This window comes from Sus scrofa, chromosome 6, assembly GCF_054392235.1.
Source record: "Sus scrofa isolate SSC_HxYL_T2T_F1_AM1 chromosome 6, Sscrofa_HxYL_maternal_Yorkshire_Landrace_v2.0, whole genome shotgun sequence".
NCBI lineage: Eukaryota > Metazoa > Chordata > Mammalia > Artiodactyla > Suidae > Sus > Sus scrofa.
Window position 1 is genome coordinate 54,263,446 of NC_139388.1, and position 21,697 is coordinate 54,285,142.

Consider the following 21,697-nt stretch of genomic DNA (forward strand, 5'->3'; position numbering starts at 1 on the left):
TGTTTTTTTTGTTTTTGTTTTTGTCTTTTGTCTTTTTAGGGCTGCACCTGCGCATATGGAGGTTCCCAGGCTAGGGGATGAATCGGAGCTGTAGCCACCGGCTTACACCACAGCCACAGCAACATGGGATCCGAGCCACGTCTGCAACCTACACCACAGCTCATGGCAAAGTCAGATCCTTAACCCATTGAGCAAGGCCAGGGATTGAACCCGAAATCTTATCATTACTAGTCGGGTTCCTTAAACACTGAGCCACGACGAGAACTCCTGATATTGAGTTGTAAACGCAGTTTATGTAGTTTGTTTGTTTGTTTTTTTCTCTTTCAGCTGCAACTGTGGCATATAGAAATTCCCGGGCTAAGACTGTATCAGAGCCACAATTGTGGCAATGTTGGATCCTTAACCCACTGTGACACAGTGGGAACTCCTGAGCTGTTTATATATGTTGATATTAATCCCTTATCAATCATATCATTTTCAAACATTTTCTCCCATTCAGTAGGTTGTCTTTTCATTTTGTCATCGGTTTCCTTTGCTATACAAAAGCTTTTAATTAGGTACTATTTGTTTATTTTTGCTTTTGATTCCTTAGTTTTAGGAGATGGATCCAAAAAATATTGGTGCCATTTATGTCAGAGTGTTATGTCTATATTTTCCTCAAGGAGTTATAATATTTGGTCTTACATTTAGGTCTTTAATCAATTTTGAGTCTATTTTTGTATATCAATCATACCTACATTTTAAGTGTTTCCTAACAGATGTGCAAATGCATTTAGCTAATTCTCTGATCACTAGGTCAAATATCTGTGGACTTAGAGATAGGCTCACTGTGACCCCCAGTTAAGCAAATTCTGTTTCTTTTGTAAGTAAAGAAGACATTGTGGAAAGCAGCAAAAGTGTGAGGCAGCACGTTGATGTCTGATATATAATTTTTATTATAAATATAGAGCAAATTTTACAAATAATTCAGAAGCAGCCTTAGCCAGGCAAAGCTAAATTACACAGAACAGCATGGATGAGAGAAGGTGCATACAGTCTGTGTCAGGGTTAGAAAACCCTGAAAGAGGTACCTGAGTACAGAGACCTGCCGTCCAGCCCTCTTTGAGGGGGTCAGTTCCACACAGCATGAGGTCAGGTCATGGATGTGGAATAAAACCTTTCTCTCAACAGCCCTGAGGCGCTTCCATCTGTGCAGAAGGCTGGGCTGCAGGAGGACATGCCTCTCTTTCTCCCTCCCTTCCTTTTCTGCTGACATACTGGGTCTCATAGGCGCCAGGGCAGAAAACAGATTGCAGAGGTTATTCAAGAAGCCTAGGGCTGAGTTACATCCCTCCCCTTGGGTCCTAAGGAGCATCAGCACCAGTGCAGCTTTCTAGGTTGCAAGCAGCACCAACAGCATGAGTGGTAGTTTCCTTCAGGGCGCCCGCACTTCTCAAGGACCAAACACAGCTTAGCAGAGGCCAAGATTTCCTGAGAAGGTGAGTGGGGCAGACGGATGGAAATGCACAGGCAGGGACATGGATCATGGTGGTGCTGATAATTGGTCTGATGCCTAGAAACTGAGTGAGATCCATTTCTGGCCAGGAATGTAGAGAACAGCTGCTTCCTATTTTCTGAGTGGAGCCCCTGACGTAAAAGGCTTGAGGGGCTCCTGGCCAGAGGGACTTGGGGAGTGGGTGGCTTCTTTCACCTAGTGTAGTCGGATTGGCTTGCACAGGTAACTAAGTAAACATAACCCCTTTCACATAAACAAGCAGTTACAAAAAGTAAAATAGCAGAATGTCTCAGAAGAAGGGAAAAAACCCAATACCCCAAATTGTTCATTCTTTAAAAATTATTTAAATAATTTCTGAAGAATAGCTTTCTTATTCATTCCCAAATCCTAGCAGATTATCTCTGTTAAGGTCTGACTGCCCCATAAAGTGATGATAATCTCTCCCTCTATGGGTATTTCCTGGAATAAAACCCTTAAAGTTACTAAAACATACCTGCAGTTTTTAAATTTTTCATTAGGAATCACTTATGGATCTTGACTTAGTTTTCTGGTTGCTTCTAGTAGGTTCTCTGGAAACATGCTTTCCAAAGAACATAGATTGTATTTTAAGTAAGCAGCAAGGTGTTTAGGCCCTGGTCCTCTGGGTAGACAACACTGATAGTGGACAAAGTTGTAGAATTTGCAGTCCTAAGTTAGTTTTGTATGTATTTTCCTGTGATGTTGGATTCATACTGGAGTTTGGATGTTTTCTTTTTCCTTTTTCTCTCCTTTTCTGGCACATGTGTTTCAATGCATAAGGACATAACTCTGTAAGTTATGTCACATTCAAGTTAGACTCCAGTAGGACAGGGCTGAGGTGGGAAAGAATGAGTGTGTTCTGAACAGGCAAGTTTAAAACCAGTCAGGAAATGGGGAGGGGCAGAGGCCCTGGTACCTCTCTCCCAAGGTCTGCTTAGCCACATGTCACTGACAAGGACTGTTGGGTTTCCTGCAGACCTCCTCCTACATGTGCCTTTTCATCTACTGACACTGAAGGAGGAGGCTGTGACCAGGCAGCCTGGATGAGCCTCACTGGGGAATGAAGAGGGGGAAAGACCCTCTTCCCATTTTCCCTGAGGGGAAAGGGGTCTCCTGGGGATGGGGCTGAGAAGCTTGGAATAAGTCAGCAGTGCAGCGAGCAGGACTGGTTGCATTTCTCTCTTTTTTTTTAACTTCTGAATGAATCATTTCTGTGGCTGTTGGGGATGGTGGGGAGGCCGAACTATGTTTCTTTGATTGCTGGGCATTGAAGTTCAGGGAAGAATATGTAACTTCATCGATCTGAAAGGCATAAGCAGCAGTCAGTTAAATCAGTGTCACAGCCTAGGCCCTCACCTTGGCTAGTGTGATCCAGCTCCACATGATTTCACTACTTTGAGACTTTTGGCTTCAAAGAAGGGCTTTTACTAGCCATCGTCTCTGCTTGCTAACATCCTATTGAATGATCACTAGAAAAGATAGATAATGGAATTCTCCAGTGGAATACCATGATACGGCAACAAGAACAAAAACCTTAAAGACATGAACAATATGGATGAATCTCAAAAAACAATTTTGAATGAAAGAAGCCAAACACATATAAGGACATGGTGTGTTTTTTGCTTATGTAAGAACAAAAATTGGGTTCAAAAAATCTAGTATTTGGAAGTCAACATAGTGGCTACTCTTTGAAGGGGAGTAACTGGTCTTTTTAAAGGGGGTGTTTGTGACATGCTTTATTTATTGATTTGGGTGCTGTTTACATGTGTTATTCAACTCCTGAAAATTCATAGATTGTTGAAATATGATTTAAGCACTTTTCAGGTTATATACAGTTCAATATACCTACTGAAGGATCAGATGAAAAAATTCAGTAAAAATAATAGACTGTAAAGGAACTAAGACCTCAGACCCAGTAGAATAGAAACTATCATTTGACAGGGAGAGCAGGGTCAGATTTCAGGCACAGGAAGGAGGTGCCTTCTCTGTGCTGGGCATTGTACTGGGTGCTTTACATTTGCTATGTCATTTAATTCCTTGAACTTCTCTTTAGCGTAGCAGCATGCTCATTGTACAGACAATAAAGCTGAGGGTCAGAGAGGTTACTTGCTCAATGTCACAGGAAGGGAATAATTCCAAAGTCAATCTTCTTCCATGAGTTAGACCCATAGGAGAGACTGAACAATATTTCTTTGTTGCTGCAGTGAGGAACTTTGGCCTATACTTGATCTCACATTTGTCTTCAAGAATAACCCATTCTAAACAGAGATATTTCCATGAGAAAAGGAGCTGATGAAACTGGCTGTACTTACCTTGTTAGGTGAGTAGTTGACATGGCTGTGACCTGGGGAAGCAAAAGAAGAGTTATCAGCCCATGAAAATGCAGAGCTGACTTGTGGCCTCAGAACGTGGTGTTCCTAAGCTGTTGTGACTTCTGGCTGAAGGAGGTGGCAGGTGGTGGCAGGGTGGGGTGTGGGGTGGCCCATGATCATTTAAGGAATTTCCTTCCCTCAGTCTGTGGTCCAGACCCCAGGACATTAGACCAAGGAGGGGTTGGCAGCTACAGGAGGCCTCCGTGGGCTTCTGAAGATTTCTTCCAGTTCACAAGGCCTGAGTTTTGCCCAGGAGTGTTTCTCAGCAACAGGCTTCAGTGTCAAGGAGGGGCATTGAGGCCCACAGCACCCTGAGCAGCAAAGGCAGGGAAAGTCTCACCAAAGGAGATGCCTGCGTCCATAACAGAGGCAGGAGGGAAAGGAGCAAGGATGAGGAATGGCTCCTGGGAACTTGTCCATGTCATGGCCTGCTTGGCTTGCCTGGTCTGGTGGGAGTGAGCGTCTCTCCCGGAGCTGGGTCTCAGGGGAATCTTGCTTGGCAAGGAAGGGTGTGAAAACCCATGACAAATTAAGGTTGGGACACGGAGAGCCCTTCTAAAAACTCAGAAGGGAGGGAGATATTGGGAATCAGGATTTTCGACTGGGGCAGGGCATGTGGTGAGTGAGCAGGTTTACTTACTTACTATGGTTGAAGTCTGGGGATTTGTGCTCTGTGATATCATGCCGGTCACTTGCCCTAAATAAATGTGAGACACTGTGACTGACATTTATTTGCACCTTGAATTAGGAAGGACACTGTCAGCGTGATTCCTTGGGGCTCCTCAACGCTCATTTACACTCAGTTGGTACTCTTGCCTCTGAGGACCTCCTTCAGTCTACAATCATCCCTTCTAGTGTTTACTCCTTTCCTGGTTACTGGCTGTTCACATTTAGGGCCTTTCACATCGACTGCTTCCGAGCCTATTTCTACCCTGGCACCTTTCCCCTTTTGTAGGTAGATGGCTGGTTGTTTCTCAGTTTATTTATTTCCCAAGTGCCTTTGATTGTTTCTGCCTTTTCATTAGGTTCTCTTCCTGTCCTATCGCTCCCTCCTCCTGCTACTGTTGTCATGAGAGCACAGGAGTCCCTTCCTCCTGCTTCTCCTTTCGTTCCCTCATTAGTTTTCCATTTTGGACCTGGGTTTCCTGGACTGCGGACAGAGGAACACAACTGGCTCTGCCCCCTCTAAGCCAGAAGGGGATGGAAGTAACCATGTCCACGTGAGAGCAGGGCACAAGCAGCATGAAGACCAGGGAAGAAGAGACCTGCAGGTGTTAATGCCAAGAAGCAGGGCTTTAGGAAGAGAGAGGAGCAGATCCAGACCCAGAGACAGAGATGAAGTTTCCTTCCCTCTCCCAAGCATGACGGTTAGGCTTAGAGAAACAGAACAAGAGGAAATGCACATACCCTCCAGTCTATCTGATACACAGAAATTACACCAGGCCTGCTATGAGAGCTACCCCAGCCAGGACTCCAATCACAATGCCAGCAATACCACCATCTGAGACGCCAGAAGTACTTCCTGGTATTGAATCAACTGTCATGGAAAGAAAAGAGAAGAATGAATTAAGATGACATTATTTTACAGTGGGAGGTGCTCTGCAAAAGAAGTGTCAACATGAAGGAGTCTTTTTGCCTTTTCTAGGGCCGATCCCACGGCATATGGAGGTTCCCAGGCTAGGGGTCGAATCAGAGCTGTTGCTGCTGGCCTACACCACAGCCACAGCAATGTGGGGTCTGAGCCACTGAGCAAGGCCAGGGATCAAACCTGCAACCTTGTGGTTCCTAGTCGGATTCATTAACCACTGAGCCACGACGGGAACTCCTGAAGGAGTCTTTACTTGTTCCTTCAAGGAATAAATTTTCTGTGGGAAGGCTGCTGTGTGGTGATTAGGTGACTATATTCTTGTGTTTTTTTTTTTTTTTTCTTCTCAGTGTTATTTATAGATGGGTGGTCAAACTTAACCTCAGTTCCAATCTAGCATTTCTGCACATGGATATTTTTGAAGGCTTTGGGAATATAAGAAAGGCTGATGGCTATTTTTGTGTGTTTTAGTTTAAGTTTACCACCTTTTCATGGTTGGATCTTTCTCTGGGTTCTATGTGTCTTGTAGTGGGAACTTAACTGATGGAAGGCTCTCTGAATTCACTACCTCTTTGCACAGAGACCACACTTCACACAGGCATTCAGCAAGGATGTGAAATCAATCCCAATTCTGTGAGAACTGATCTTCCTCCATGGGCGATTTTAGCTTAAGGACTCCCCGTCAGCTTTGCTGACACCCTGTAAAACTGCACTGCAATCTAAAACTTCCTTCCTTCTTGTTCTTTTTCATACGGGTCAGATATGCATCATGGTCTGAGGACCCTCCCAGCCTCCTCCCACTCTTCCCCAAATTGCCTTCATGGGCATTTTTCTGCATAAATGTCTTGTTTGTCTAATCCCATCTTGGCTGCATATCACAGGATGTAAACTCTTATTCCAGACATGAAACTTTGCACTCAACTCCTTTTTTTCTCTCCCATAGTTCATCAGTAACATGTTCCTGTGGGTCTTTTATGTTATGCTCCCCCCCAATATATAATAACTTTTGCATCTGTTTATTCTTTTTTAAAAATTTCTGTTGCCCTCACCTGTCTACTAAAATATGAAGATTAATGCTGATGTTAGTTATTGTTATGAGTTACTGTTATGTGCCAGGCTCTGTGCTATATACTTTCAATATGTCTCATTTAATTCATATAATAACTCTGTCAGATTGACAGTATTTCCATTTTACAAGTAGAAAACCTGAGGTTTTCAGTGGTGAAAAAACATACCCAAAGTCATATGACTAATAAGAGATGATTAAGAGTTAGGTAGTCCTTGAACTTAGGAGTACCTGGTTTTATAGAGTTTAATGGTAATAGTAGTTACCATAGCATCTAACATTTATGGAACATTTCCTCCATGTGTGGCATTTCACTAAGGGTTTAATTGAATATTACTCAAATCTGTGAAGAGTGCCATGAAGCAGGTACTTTAATTGTAATTTTCAGTTAGTAATTTGAGGCTCAGAAAAATTAAGAATCTTGTGCAAGAAGTTTATAAACTGTAAAAGCTTACATTAAAAAAGAAGGGGAGGGAGTTCCCATCGTGGCTCAGTGGTTAACGAATCTGACTAGGAACCATGAGGTTGTGGGTTCGATCCCTGGCCTTGCTCAGTGGGTTAAGGATCTGGTATTGCTGTGAGCTGTGGTGTAGGTTGCAGACATGGTTTGGATCCCACGTTGCTGTGGCTCTGGCATAGGCCGGCAGCTACAGCTCCGATTCGACCCCTAGCCTGGGAACCCCATATGCCACAGGAGCGGCTGTAGAAAAGATAAAAAAACAAAAAACAAAACAAAACAAAAAAGAAGGGGAGTACCCGTTGTTGTGGCATAGCAGAAACAAATCTGACTAGTAACCACAAGGTTGTGGGTTCCATCTCTGGCCTCACTCAGTGGGTTAAGGATCCGGTGTTGCCATGAGCTGTGGCAGAGGTCACAGACATGGCTCAGATACTGTGTTGTTGTGGCTCTGGTGTTGGCCAGCAGCTACAGCTCCAATTCGACCCCTAGCCTGGGAACCTCCATATGCCGTAAGTGCAGCTCTAAAAAGAAAAAAAAAAAAAAGAGAGAGAAGGACCTCAAATCAATAACCAAGCTTATAAGTTAAGGAACTAGCAGAAGAAGAACAAACCAAACTGCAAGTTAGCAGAAGGAAGGAAAAAAATAACAATTAGAGTAGAGATAAATAAAAAAGAGAATAGGAAAATAATAGAGAAAATCAATAAAATCAGAAATTGTTTCTTCAATAAAGATTAACAAGGAGTTCCTGTCATGGCTCAGTGGAAACCAATCTGTCTAGCATCTATGAGGACGCAGGTTAGATCCCTGGCCTCGCTCAGTGGGTTAAGGATCTGGCATTGCCATGAGATGTGGTATATGTTGCAGACTTGGCTCAGATCCTGCATTGCTGTGGCTGTGGTGTAGGCTGGCAGCTGTAGCTCCGATTCAACCCCTAGCCTGGGAACCTCCATATGCTGCAAATGTGGCCCTAAAAAGACAAAAAAAGAAAAAGAAAAAAAGATTAACAAAATTGCCAAACATTTAACTAGTTGGATCAAGAAAAAATGGAAGATTCAGATTACTAAAATCACACATGAAAATGGGAACATCACTACCAAGTCTCAAGAAATAATAAGAATTACAAGAATACTATGAATAATTATATGCTAACAAATTGCATAACTTCAATAAAATGGACAAATTCCTGGAAACATAAAAGCTACCTAAGGTAAAATCACAAAAACAGAAAATATGAAGAGCTATAACTATGAAAGAGATTAAATCAATTTAAGCTTTAGACAAAATTCAAAATCCTTCATTGTAAAATAAGAATAGAATGAAACTGATTCAGCAAAATAGAGGCCATATATTAAAACCCACATCTATCATCATTCTAAATGTGAAAGACTAAAAGTTTTCCACTAAGATCAAGAACAAGATAAGGATGCCTGCTTTTGCCACTTCTATTCAAAGTAGAATTAAAAGTACTAGGCAGGAGTTCCCGTCGTGGCGCAGTGGTTAACGAATCCGACTAGGAACCATGAGGTTGCGGGTTCGATCCCTGCCCTTGCTCAGTGGGTTAACGATCCGGCGCTGCTGTGAACTGTGGTGTAGGTTGCAGACGCGGCTCGGATCCCGCGTTGCTGTGGCTCTGGCGTAGGCCAGTGGCTACAGCTCTGATTCGACCCCTAGCCTGGGAACCTCCATATGCCGCAGGAGCGGCCCAAGAAATAGCAAAAAAAAAAAAAAAAAAAAAAAAAAAGTACTAGGCAGACCAATTAGGCAAAAAGAAAAAAGAAAGAAAGAAAAAACATTGAAATTGTAAATGAAGAGGAAAAGTTGTTTGCTGATGATATGACCTTATACTGAAAACCCTAAAAATCCCCCCAAAAAAACCAAACTGTTAGGACCAATAAACAAATTTGGCAAAGCTGCAGGATACTAAACCAACACATAAATACAGTGGTATCTCTATACATGAACAAATCTGAAAAGGAAAATTTTTAAATTCCTCTTATACATGTTCCCATCATGGCTCAGTGGTTAATGAACCTGATTAGTATCCATGAGGACACAGGTTTTTATCCCTGGCCTCACTCAGTGGGTTAAGAATCCTGTGTTACCGTGAGCTGTGGTGTAGGTCACAAACAGGACTCCGAACTGGAATTGTTGTGGCTGTAGCGTAGGCCAGCGGCTGTAGTTCCAATTCGACCCCTAGTCTGGGAACCTCCATATGCCGTGGGCGTGGCCCTAAAAAGACAAAAGACCAAATAAATAAATAAATAAATAAAGCATTTAGGAATTGACTTAACCAGGGAGGTGACAGACTTGTATGGAAAAACTAAAAAACAGTTTTAGTTTTTAAAGGAGAAAACATTGTAAAATAAAGAGGATATAAATAAATGGAAAGACATTCAGTGTTCAAGGACTGGAAGCCTTAATATTGTTTAGAGGCCAATATTAACCCAAGTGTAGTGGATATATATAGGTAATGGTTGCAAAACAATATGAGTGTATTTAATACCACTGAACAAAAACTTAAAAATTATTTAAATGGTAAATCTTACATATATAAATTTTTTTACCATATAAAGTATATCAGAAAAAAAAATCTTGTTCAGGGTCACAGAGTAATTCCAGACCAAGGATCAGAAACTAATTTTTCATTGACTGAGCACTTAACCATTTTGGCATTCTGTTGGTAATGGTCTCTTAACAATATTCTGCCTGCTGTGACCTCTGTCTTTTTTGCAAATCATGGGTAGCGGGAAGGTGGAGCATGAGGCCAGTGGTCACTTACATTTCACATCCAGCCTGAGAGGGTCACTTAGGCTGGAATTTCCTGGGTTGGAGGCCTCGCACTGATAATTCCCAGCATCCTCCCTCCTGACGGGCTCTATGGTGAGGGTGCTGTTTTCCTGGGACAGCTTTATCCTTTCTGTGAGCAGTAGACTCTGGCCATTGAAGAGCCAGCGTATGGAGACCTCAGTGTCATTTATGATGCAGGTCAGGACCACGGTGTCCTTTTGTTCTGTGACGGTGGTGCTGTTGGCTTCGATGATGGGCTTTGTCACTGGTGCTGTGGAGAAACAGAGGAGGTGACTTGGCGGCGAGTGTGTCTGGGGCCGGGGGCCACGCTCCTTCCTCAGAGATCTCAGCCATTCCTGGGGCCCAGCAACTTCTGTAAAGGTGACTCAGAGGATGGCCCTGACCCTGTGAACAAGGTCTTGGGTCTCTCTTCCTTGATGCCGTGTAAGGAGAGGGAGGCACCTCCTTTTTGAAAGCCAGATACCGCCGGGTGACCCCTGACCCCTCGACATCTCTGTAGTATCTTGTTAGCCCATGTGTCCAGCACTCTCATCATCAAGTAGAGTTTTTTCCTGTGAATTTTCTTGACCCTTTCCTAGGACTTTATTTGGCTCTAAAATGTTCAGATCCAGAGTTCCCATTGTGGCTCAGCGGTAACAAAATCTGACTAGTATCCATGAGGACTCAGATTTAATCATTGGCCTTGAAATCAGTGGGTTAAGGATCTAGCATTGCCATGAGCTGCAGTGTAGGTTGCAGAATCAGCTCAGATCTGGTGTTGCTGTGGCTGTGGTGTAGGCCGGCAGCTACAGCTCTGATTTGACCGCAAGCCTAGAAACTTCTGTATGCTGTGAGTGCGGCCCAATAAAAGAAAGGAAGGGAGGGACATAGGAAGGAAGAAAAAAGGAAGAAAGAAAGAAGAAAAATGAAATGTTCAGGTCCCATTCCTTATATATGCTTCGGCCTATGTTGAGGAAGACAGTCTTGCCAGCTCTGTGCATCTCTGGGGCCAAGGGAACATTACATAAAGTAGGGAAAGCACTTCTTATTAAATAATTTATTAGGGAATGAGGATGGCCCCGTCCAGTCTCCTGGTATATATGCATATATCTCTCTGAACCAGGTACAATTTAAAAAAAAAAACAACTTTCCAACCATGACCACTGCTCATTTTCCATCATTCTGAGTTGAGACATTAATGTGTTTCTCCCATCACAGGATTATGACCTCAGAAGCTCATTCTCCTGGTGACCTGGGCAGCCTGGCTCATGTTGGAGCCTCACAGGGGCTGCTGCTCCCACTGATTTCTGTGTCCTTTACTATTGCCAGGAGGGTGGGCAATAAAAAAGGACACAGAATAGTTGCAGGATGGGAACAGGGCAGTCAGCCGTTTGTGGGAATATTCGTGGAAGGTTTAATGGTGGGGGCAGCTGTGCAGAGCAGGGCCAGTCCCGGCTGGGATGAAGGAGGAGGAAGATGAGAGACAAGGAAGGAGCCGAGAGAGGGAGAAATGTGCATTTACAAGTGACTTCAAAGTGGAGGCTACAGGTGACTTCAAAGATCCAAAGGTCCAAGAGCCCCACAGCTGCCCAGAAGCAGGACCCATGCCACCCTGGAAGCCCTCCCACGGCTGAGCAGCCCCACCGCCTGAGACTTGGCTCTCAGCGCGCTTCAGGGGCAGGTGGTCAGAGGATGGAACATGGCTCCCATCCCTGGAGAGACAGGCACCAGGTGTGGCCAGAACCTGCTAGGGCTCTGCATCCTGATTCCAGTGTCTGAAGAGACTGTAGATCATTCCTTCATTCTTACTCCTTCCATCCTTCCTTCATCAAAGAAAGATTGAGTTTGCTACCTCTTGGGCCCAGTACTAGTTGCAGTGTAGACCGGGGCGTGAAGGAGCCAAGTCCTTTCCATTCACTCTAGTGGGAGTCACATCCAACACATCAGGAAACAAAAAAATACATGATTTCTAATCCAGAGCAAGGAGCTTGTGCTTCGTCTACCTCAGAGGGGGAAGCCTGGACATTCCTATCACTGACTGATGGTCAATACAGGTAATTCAGTTCTAGAATAAAGAGAATTACTTCTCCATTTGCTTTCACTTCCCAGGTCAGCCTCTCTCCCTCTGAGCTGAGGATGCCCAAGAAGAAAGGATCAAACCAACAGCTGGTTTCTGGGTCCACAGATGTACAGTAAGGCCTCTGGGGTGGAGGAGAGGCTGGGGCTGTAATCTTGGCATGACTGATTGCTTAGTCATAGTCTGTGTGACTCTGATTCAGTGACTGTATCCCCCCGCCCCCCCATAACTTGGCCTTTCCTCAGTAAAATGGGATAAATGGTAAATGCTCTCAGGCTTGTCATGTTGTTTGTATATTAACCTTATATCATTTAAATAAACAGCCTAAAGCTGGGCATAAAGGAGTTACCAAATAAACTGCCCGCTATTATTTGCATCCACGGGGGAGGCCCCCCTGGTCTTTACCCTGGTGGACGAGGAGCATCTTCACTCCTCTCTTCATCCCTGTGGACACCGACCTTCTTCTGGGGTCTCCTTAGTCCCCACAGCAACTGGCTAATGGCCTGGGGACCTGGCTCACCTTGCTTTTCATGCCGAATCTCAGGTGAAGGACCAGGCTCCACCCCTGCCCAGATGTGGCTCTTGGGGCTGAGCCCTGACTGGTGAGCAGCTCAAAGCCTTGGGACTCAGGCAGCTGGGAACTCGCTGCTCCCCGTCAGCCTTGTCCAGGAGCCCAGAACCCAACAGTGGCACAGACCCTCTAGGGTCACTGGAGGCAGGGGCCCTGGGACAGGGTCCGAGGAGGGGCTTCCTGGGACTGAGCTTCTCTGTGAGGCTCCCAGGGGGCCCTGAGGCCAGGCCCCTACTGAGTCCTACAGGGTCTTCCTCAGGGTCATGGTCACAGGGAGTCTGATCTCCTTCTGTTGAGTTACTGCCATCAGACTGGTCCTTCTTTCTGCACAGAATGTCTGCAGGGTCTGGATTCCAGGAAAGAAAGTTTGATCCTTTGAATTTTATCTCCTATGTGTGTGTCCTGAACTAAATTTTCAAACCCCGACATGGGACATAATGCAGAGGGGATGGGGGCACAGTCCAGGCCTGTCAATCCTGAGTCTGTGAATAGAATTCACCCCACCCAACACCCAGAAGTCAGAAAGGAATCACTTACGGTATACACGGAGTAGTCCAGTTACAATTTCTCTCTGTAAATCATTCTTTGTAACCATCAGAGTGTAGTATCCTGTGTCATTCTGGGTGGCATTCTGGAACAGCAGGGATCCATTGGGGTAGATTATCTCTCGACCACTGTATGCAGGCCCTGTGGTATTTGCTTGAATGTCTACTCTATATAATATAATTAGTTGGTTGTTCTCTACTCTTTCTCCTCTGTACCAGCTGTAGCCTAGAGTATCCTCTGTCGCATTGTGGGCAAGTAGAAGAACATCCCTTCCTTCTGCAGTTTTGAAGGGCACTGATTCAATAGTGATCTGGGCAGTGGCGGGCAGGTTCCAGAAGCTTAGGAGTGAGACTAGGGTGAAAGAGAGAGAAATCAGTTAATATTTGGATGGGGAAATGCAGTCCTAGGTCCTGAGTAGATCTCTTCATCCCTCGGCTTTGGTGTGTGTTTTTGTAGAATGTGTGTTTGTTGTGTGTGGGTCCTACTGGTTTAAAGTCAGCAGCAGAACCTCACTGCTTTTGCCCTCCTGAGCTTGTTATTTTCTCTGTTTAGAATACTCCTCCCCAGATGTGTGCCTGGCTCACTCCCTCACGACCCTCACACACATGCTCATACTCAGGGGACTGTTGGGAGCTGTCCTCCCGAACTACCTGCTCTAATGACCCCATCTTCACTTTCTAACCTTTCCCTGCTCTGTTTCCTCAAGACACTTGTCAGCGCTGACAGCACATGCTGAATCTCTTTGCTTGTCTGTCTTCCTCCCATAGAACGTGGGCTCTGTGAGGGCAGGGACTTGTCTGATTCTGTTGTCCCCTGAGTGCTTAGAACAGGCTCCGAATATCTAGTGAAGAAGGAATCAGTGTCCCCAGGGCCTTCCACACCCTGGTGTTTACTTGTCAATTTCTAAGGGTGTGGGTAATGATAGTATTTAGTGTCCTGGTTGTGTTTTTCTGTAGTAACTCCCTGACATAAAGATTGTTACTATTGTCATCAGTTTTCAACAGTTATTGCTCAGTGAAGAATAATTTGCAAGACCTACAGACTCGAGGTGTCCGGCCCCTCACCAATTCCAGTTCACTGAGATTTTCCTATGGCTGAGCCCCTCCGCCCTCCTACCCTGGTCCTCTGTCCTCTTCCCTCAGGTCCAAAAAGAAGACCCCAGTCCCCTCTCAGAGCCTTGTCTCCCCAGGAGACCCCAGCCAGGCTCTGTTCTCTCATCTCCAGCCACTCCCTGAAAATTGTCCCCTCTCACCTGCCAACAGAAGCCTGTGCCAGGAGATGCGCCCTCCGTGGGCAGGGGCTGAGGGGGGCTCCATGGTGCCTGGTGCCTGCTGTGTCCCTCCCTGTGAGAGAAGAATTTCTGCTCCAGAAAGGCCCACAAGCACTGCTGTCTGATGTGTGAGCTCTGCTGTCCTTCCTCCCTCTGTGCTGGGCCTCCTCCTGGGGCAGGAGCACTTCACTGGGTCATATGGGTGGGGGTAGGGGCGGGGTCTCTCCAGGACCCTCCCTCTCCCTCCCCTCTTGTTCCTGCCTCCCTGTTTCCCTCTTCTGCTTCCTTCTCTCTAGACAGGCACACTTCAGAGATACTGTGGTTTGGTTCCAGACCCCCACTAAATTGAGTCACATCAATTTTTTTGGTTTCTTAGTATATTTTAAGATATTTACACTGTACAGTAGTTAATAGTAAGTGTGCAATAGCAATATTTCCCTCCAAAAAAAACCCAGTGTACATATCTTCATTAAAAATGCTTTATTGGAGTTCCCGTCGTGGCGCAGTGGTTAACGAATCCGACTAGGAACCATGAGGTTGCAGGTTCGGTCCCTGCCCTTGCTCAGTGGATTAACGATCCGGCGTTGCCGTGAGCTGTGGTGTAGGTTGCAGCCTCGGCTCGGATCCCGCGTTGCTGTGGCTCTGGCGTAGGCCGGTGGCTACAGCTCCGATTCAACCCCTAGCCTGGGAACCTCCATATGCCGCGGGAGCGGCCCAAGAAATAGCAACAGCAACAACAACAACAACGACAAAAGACAAAAAAAAAAAAAAAAAAAATGCTTTATTGCCAAAAATGCTAACCTTCTGAAGGATCCTGCCTGAATGTTGATGGCTACAGACTGATCAAGGAAGTAGTTAGTGACAGTTGGTGGCTGTAGCAATTTTTAAAATAAGAGGACAATGAAATTTGCTGCATCGATTGATTCTTCCTTTGTTGAATACTTAGAGGCCATTGTAGGGTTATTAATTGGCCTAATTTCAATTTTGTTATGTCTCAGGGACTAGGGAGACTGAGGAAAGGTGAAAGAGATAGGGGAGATGGCCAGTTGGTAGAGGAGGCAGAACACACAGAACCTTCATCAATTAAGTTTGCTGTCTTTTTTTTTTTTTTTTTTTTTTTTGTCTTTTGTCTTTTTAGGGCTGCACCCATGGCATATGGAAGTTCCCAGGCTAGCGGTCTAATTGGAGCTGTAGCTGCCAGCCACAGCCACAGCCACAGCCACAGCAATGTGGGATCTGAGCCTCATCTGTGACCTACACCATAGCCCACGGCAACGCCAGATCCTTAATCCACTGAGCGAGGCCAGGGATTGAACTGGCAACCTCATGGTCAGATTCGTTTCTGCTATGCCACGATGGGAACTCCTAAGTTTGCTGTCTTAATGGGCATGTGATTTGTGGTGTACTCCTGCCCTGCTGGTACAAGCACCCTTTTTTGAACAGCTGAGGGGCCCCAGTGTCCTCAGCTTCCGCCAGCTTCAGGTGGGGTGCACAGTAGGCTCTCTCATAGATCTGTCTCACTCCCTATGGTTTTTCCCTTCAGATCAAGAGCCCAGGGGCTACTTCAGAAACCTTTGTCACAGGGATGTCACCCACGCTATGCATCAGAATCACCTGTAGAACTTTATGAAGACTGGGAATGCCCAGGTGACACTTTAGAAATGCTATTTTAGCAGCTGCTCAGGTCACATGCAAGCCCTGCCTGGCTGAGACCCCATAATGTCAGGCATGGGGAAGACTATATATATATATCCTCTTTTAAAGATCCTTTTCCTTTTTTTTTTTTTTTTTTTTTTTTTTTGTCTTTTTAGGCCACACCTGCAGCAAACGGAAGTTCCCAGGCTATGGGTCGAATTAGAGCTGTAGCTGCCAGCCACAGCAATGCCAGATCCGAGCCGAGGCTGCTACCTACACCACAGCTTATGGCAATGCCAGAACCTTAACCCATTGAGCAAGTCCAGGGATTAAACCCACATCCTCATGGATAGTAGTCAGATTTGTCACCCCTGAGCCACAACAGGAAGTCTGTTATAATTTATAAGATATTGAATATAGTTCCCTGTGCTCTATAGTAAATCCTTGTTGTTTAGCTGTTTTATATGTAGAAGTGTGTTATCTGTTAATTCCATTCCCCTAATCTATCCCTCCCCTCATTTCCCCTTTGATAACCATAAGTTTATTTTCTATGTCAGTAAGTCTGTTTCTGTTTTGTAAATAAGTTCATTTATATTATTTTTTAAATTCCAAATATAAGTGATATCATGTAATATTTGTCTTTCTCTAACTTGCTTTACTTGGTATGATCTATGTTGCTGCCAGTGGCATTACTCATTCTTTTATATGGGTGAGTAATACTTCATTCTTTTTTATGGCTGAGTTATTTGTGTGTGTGTGTATATATATATATATATATATATATAACACATGTGTATATATATTACATATATACAATGTGTATATATTTTATATACATACATACACATCATCTTTATCCATTCTTAGGTTGCTTTTATGTCTTGGTTATTATAAATAGTGCTGCTAAGAACATGTATCTTTTCAAATTAGAGTTCTCCTCTTATCCAGAAATATGCCTAGGAGTGGGATTGCAGGATCACATGGTAGTTCTATTTTTAGTTTTTAAAGGAACCTCAGGAGTTCCCGTCATGGCTCAGTGGTAACAAACCCAACAAATCCATGATGAAGCTGGTTTGGTCCTTGGCTCTGCTCAGTGGGTTGAGGATCTGGCATTGCTGTGAGCTGTGGTGTGGGTCACAGACATGGCTTGAATCTGGCGTTGCTGTGGCTGTGGTGTAGGCCAGCAGCTACAGCTCTGATTCGACCCCTAGCCTGTGATCTTCCATTTGCTGTGGGTGTGGCCCTAAAAAGACAAAATAATAATAATAATAATAAAGGAACCTTTTACTGTTTTCCACGGTGGTCATTCCAATTTACATTCCTACCAACAGTATAGAAGAGTTCCCTTCTCTCCACACCCTCTCCAGCATTTATTATTCATAGACTTTTTGTTGTAACCTTCTGACCTGTGTAAGTTGATGCTTCATTGTAATTTTGACTTGCATTTCCCTAATAATTAACAATATTAAACATCTTTTCATGTGCCAATTGGCCATTCGTATGTCTTCTTTGGAGAGATGTCTATAGGTCTTCTGCTCACTTTTTAATTGGATCTTTTGCTTTTTTTGTATATTGAGTTGCATGAGCTATTGGTATGTTTTGGAGATTAAACCCTTGTCAATTGCATCATTTGCAGATATTTTCCCCTAGTCTGTAGGTTGTCTGTTCTTTCTGTTTATGATTTCCTTTGCTCTGCAAAACTTAGCAGTATGAATAGGTCCCATTTGTTTATTTTTGCAGTTATTTATTTTGCCTTAGAAGACTGATATAAAAAATACTGCTGGAGTTCCTGCTGTGGCGCAGTGGATTAAGAATCCGAATGCAGTAGCTCAGGTCTTTGTGGAGGCACAGGTTCCATTCCAGGTCTGGTGCAGTGGGTTAAAAGGATCCAGCATTGTTGCAACTGTGGCTTGGAGTCAATCCCTGGCTCAGGAACTTCTATATGCTATAGATGCAGCTATAAAATAAGAAAGAAAATATTGCTGTGATTTCTATCTGAGAATGTTTTTCCTATGTTCTCTTTTAGGAGTTCTATGGTGTCATGTCTTATGTTTAAGTCTTTAAGTCATTTGGGTTTATTTTTTGTATGATGTGAGGGAATGTTATCACTCATTGATTTACATGAGGCTGTCCAGTTTTCCCAACACTCCTTGCTGAAGAGATTGTCTTTTCTCCATTATATATTCTTACCTCCTTCATCGAAGCTTAATTGACTGTAGGTGAGTGGGCTGGAGCACACTTCCAGTAGTAAGGCTGATGGGAACCCTTGTCCCCTGAGGTCAACCCACTCATCCTAGTGTTGGCCTCTGCTATGTTCTGATCTGGGGTCTGTCAGCACCACACAGACCCAGGGGTCTCCAAACTCTGGTGATAATTTCCTTTTGTGACATAGAACCCCAGCTGGGCACCTGGGATGGCCTTCCCCAGTTCTCAAATATCAGAGAAGCCTGGATTTACTGCTAGCAAGAAGATCCCAGATGGCTCTGGAGGTGAGAATGGGACAGGCTGAGTGATGTCTGGTGAGGGGACCTGACAGCCTGGAGTCTGTTTCTAGGGACAGAGGCCCAGGGCGGGTGCAGTTCCCAGGTGTGACAGGAAAGGTTTCCTGTGTGTCCTGGGAAGAGAGGACAGTGGTGCTGTGAGGTCAGGTGGCTGTGAGCTCCCTGCTCCTTGGGGAAGTTTTCAGGGAGCCTCTCCCTGAAAAAAAAATCTGATGATGTTCTCCCAACTACTGCAGTGAATTCCATTTCTTAACTTTCTAAGGTTTCATAGTTTAAACAAACCATAATGGTTTGTTGTGTTTTTTGGTTGTTTGTTTTGTTTTGTTTTTTGCCTTTTGAGGGCTGCACCAGGGGCATATGGAGGTTCCCAGGCTAGGGGTCAAATTGGAGATGTAGCTGCTGACCTACACCTCAGCCACAGCAATGCAGGATCCAAGCCTTGTCTGTAACCTACACCACAGCTCACAGAAAGGGAAATGCTGGACCCTTAACCCATTGAGCAAGGCGAGGGATCAAACCTGCATCTTCATGGATACTAGTCAGGTTCCTTAACCACTGAGCCACAACAGGAACTCCCAAACCACAATGTTTTGAGCTCTGCTCTCAGGTAGCTCTGCCTAGTTTTCAGGAAGTAGATGTAGGCTTCAGGAGGGAGACGTCAAGCAGAATATTTCAGGACACAAATTGCCCCTACCCATAGGTTGTTTAGTCAGGTGCAGAAATAATCTGTCTTGGAGTTCCCGTCGTGGCTCAGTGGTTAACGAATCCGACTAGGAACCATGAGGTTGCGGGTTCGATCCCGGGCCTTGCTCAGTGAATTAAGGATCCAGCATTGCCATGAGCTGTGGTGTAGGTTGCAGATGCGGCTCGGATCCTGCGTTGCTGTGGCTGTAGCGAAGGCCGGCGGCTACAGCTCCGATTTGACCCCTAGCCTGGGAATCTCCTCATGCTGCAGGAGCGGCCCAAGAAATGGCAAAAAAAAAAAGACAAAAAGAAAAAAGAAAAAGAAAAGAAATAATCTGTCTTTTGGCTGAGCCTTGGCTCAGAAACTGTCCGTGTTCTCCCTGACATTACCAGAGGTACTCAGGCCTCTGCCTGGCTGATTTTCCTGTGGCCACCCTGGCCTTTCCTATGGGTGGTACCAGGCAGGGCAAGAGAGCTGCTGTGGCAGGGTCTCCTAGACCCCTAGAAGGAGTAGGCGGGGTAGAGCTGGCACCCAGGAGAGGCCCAGAAAGGTCTCACTGAGGGAAGGATGGAAATCAGGCTCCTTCGCCACCTCCTTAGGCTGAACTTAGGGGATTTCACCTGTTGACTTCCTGTGTGTTGTCTGCACGGCCCAATGTCGCCCCCTGGAGGGTATGCCCAGACCTGGGACCCATGTCAGGAGCTGCACCAGGTGTGCTGACCAGGCTCCAAAGAGTGTGAGCTGGGTCTGAGCCCTGGCAGAGGTGAGCTCTGACCTCCAGGCTGAGGGGCCTGTCAGCCCGGGTCCTGATCACCGTGGGTCCCAAGCTTCCCACCTCCATCCCAGTGGAGGCTGGGCCCAGGGAGAGGACGGCCCTCTTGACCCAGTGGCAGGAGAACTGTCCACCCAGGTAGATGTGTGCCTCAGAAGGAGCTCTCTGTCCCTGGGGCTTCAAAGGAAGGGCCCTTGAGGGGACTCTTGAGGCTTTGGGGAGTGGGTGCACTGGTCTCGTCTGCTCTCAGCCTCCCCACAGGGCCCAGGACCTGGGGCAGCTCCACCTGGAGACTCAGTCAAGAGGGCCGTCAGTTCCTCCTCCACCCCAAGGGAGGGGAGGCCCTGTGGGACTCTAGCCCCTCTGAGATGGAGCCATTGCAGATGCTGGATTCCCTGTGCCAACCCGCACAGGAAGCTCTCCTCCTTCCCCAGAGGCCCGGTAGCTGTGATGTCCCCAGGGGACCCTAGCCAGGTTCCCCACAGATCAGGGAGCTTCGGGATGAGGAGCTGTGCCCTAATTTCTTTCAGTTCATGCTGGAGCCCCCTCCTCCCCTGTGGCGACTCCAGTTGTGCTGGAGAAACAGAGCTTGTGCCAGGTCAGGTCTCTGTGAGAAGGAGAGGGACTCAGGCTGCTGGCCCAGGCCCTCCAGGGAGACAAGAAGTGTCTCACAGGGTAGAGATGGGAGGGGTTGATCTGGGAATGAGTGGGGGTCTGACTCGTCACAGTTAGGAGGCCCCCGTCCTCCTTCCTGACTCCGGGAGGAATAGAGGCTGATCCCAGAGCAGCCGTGGGCACTGACAGGCCTCCTCCCAGGCTGATGCCAGTGGCCTTGTGTCTACAGGGAACATGCTTTGAGCCCCACTTGTCACACTGAAGTTACAGGTTTCTGTCATGTAGTTTCCCTCATTAGTTTAGGGAATATTTACTGAGCATCTGTGATATGTCAGGCAGTGGCCTGGCCCTTGGACTCCACAGAGAATAGGACAGACATTGGCTTTGCATTAATAGAGTTCACCTTGTAACAGGGACACGGGCACTGAGAGAAAATCACGGAACTAAGGAATTAATTATAATTGAGAAAAGGACTATTAAGGGAAAGTGTCTGGTGGGGCAGGGCGGGTAATGGTGATCACAGAAAGCACTTAGCTGAGAGGTGACTGTTAGCCATGGGCCAAGGCGTGTAAAGGCCTTGTGAATTCTGGTCTGTCTTCATCTTTTAATTTGGCCTTTGCCTCCAAGAATTAATGTTTTTCTCTCTCCAGTTCCTGGTAAATATTCCACCAGAGGGTGTCTCACCTGAACCATCCTCCCTTCTTCGGCCCAAGGTCTGACCAAGGGAAGTGAAAGTCTGCCAGGTTTGCCAGGAGCTGTAGTTTCATTATCTGATAGGAAATGGAATAACAACAATTCCTTGCATTCATTCATGTCACAAACTCAGTTGCTTTGATAGTCATCAAATCATTTGGGTTTTATGTAAATTGTCAAGTTATGTATTTCTAGGCATTTGCTCATGTCATTGGACATTTCAATTTTTTTTGTGTGTTTTTGACATTTCAAATTTAATGGCATAAAGTCATATTTTTAATGTCTTTGGGATCTGTGCTGATTTCCTAGTTTTTTATTCCTGATACTGGTAACCTGTGCCTTCTCTCCTTTTCGCCTTGGAGAATATTGCAAAAGTTTTCTCAATTTCAGCGATTTTCTCAAAGGGGCCAAGATTGTTTGTCTCTGCTGACCCACTCTCATGTTTCTTTTTAAATTAATGTCCGTTGTGACTCCTCAGATTAAGAACCCAATGTAGTGTCCATGAAGATGCAGGTTTGATCCCTGGCCTCCCTCTGTGGGTTAAGGATC

The 21,697-nt window shown here is 45.5% G+C and overlaps 2 protein-coding genes across 4 annotated transcripts in view; one reads left to right on the forward strand and one right to left on the reverse strand.

Annotated features, from left to right (window-relative positions):
- The window catches only part of CD177 (CD177 molecule), a 203,451-nt gene that overhangs the window by 159,810 nt on the left and 21,944 nt on the right, over positions 1-21,697 (forward strand). The gene's annotated exons all lie outside the window — the stretch shown is intronic.
- On the reverse strand, positions 912-14,404 carry LOC146402379 (cell adhesion molecule CEACAM6-like). Its single transcript, XM_084961111.1, has 6 exons — positions 14,230-14,404; positions 12,969-13,328; positions 9,776-10,054; positions 5,293-5,422; positions 3,826-3,857; positions 912-2,815 (listed from the first exon to the last, which is right to left on the reverse strand). Exons 1-4 carry the CDS (start codon positions 14,291-14,293, stop codon positions 5,319-5,321), a joined length of 807 nt encoding a protein of 268 aa, XP_084817237.1. The 5' UTR covers positions 14,294-14,404; the 3' UTR covers positions 912-2,815; positions 3,826-3,857; positions 5,293-5,318.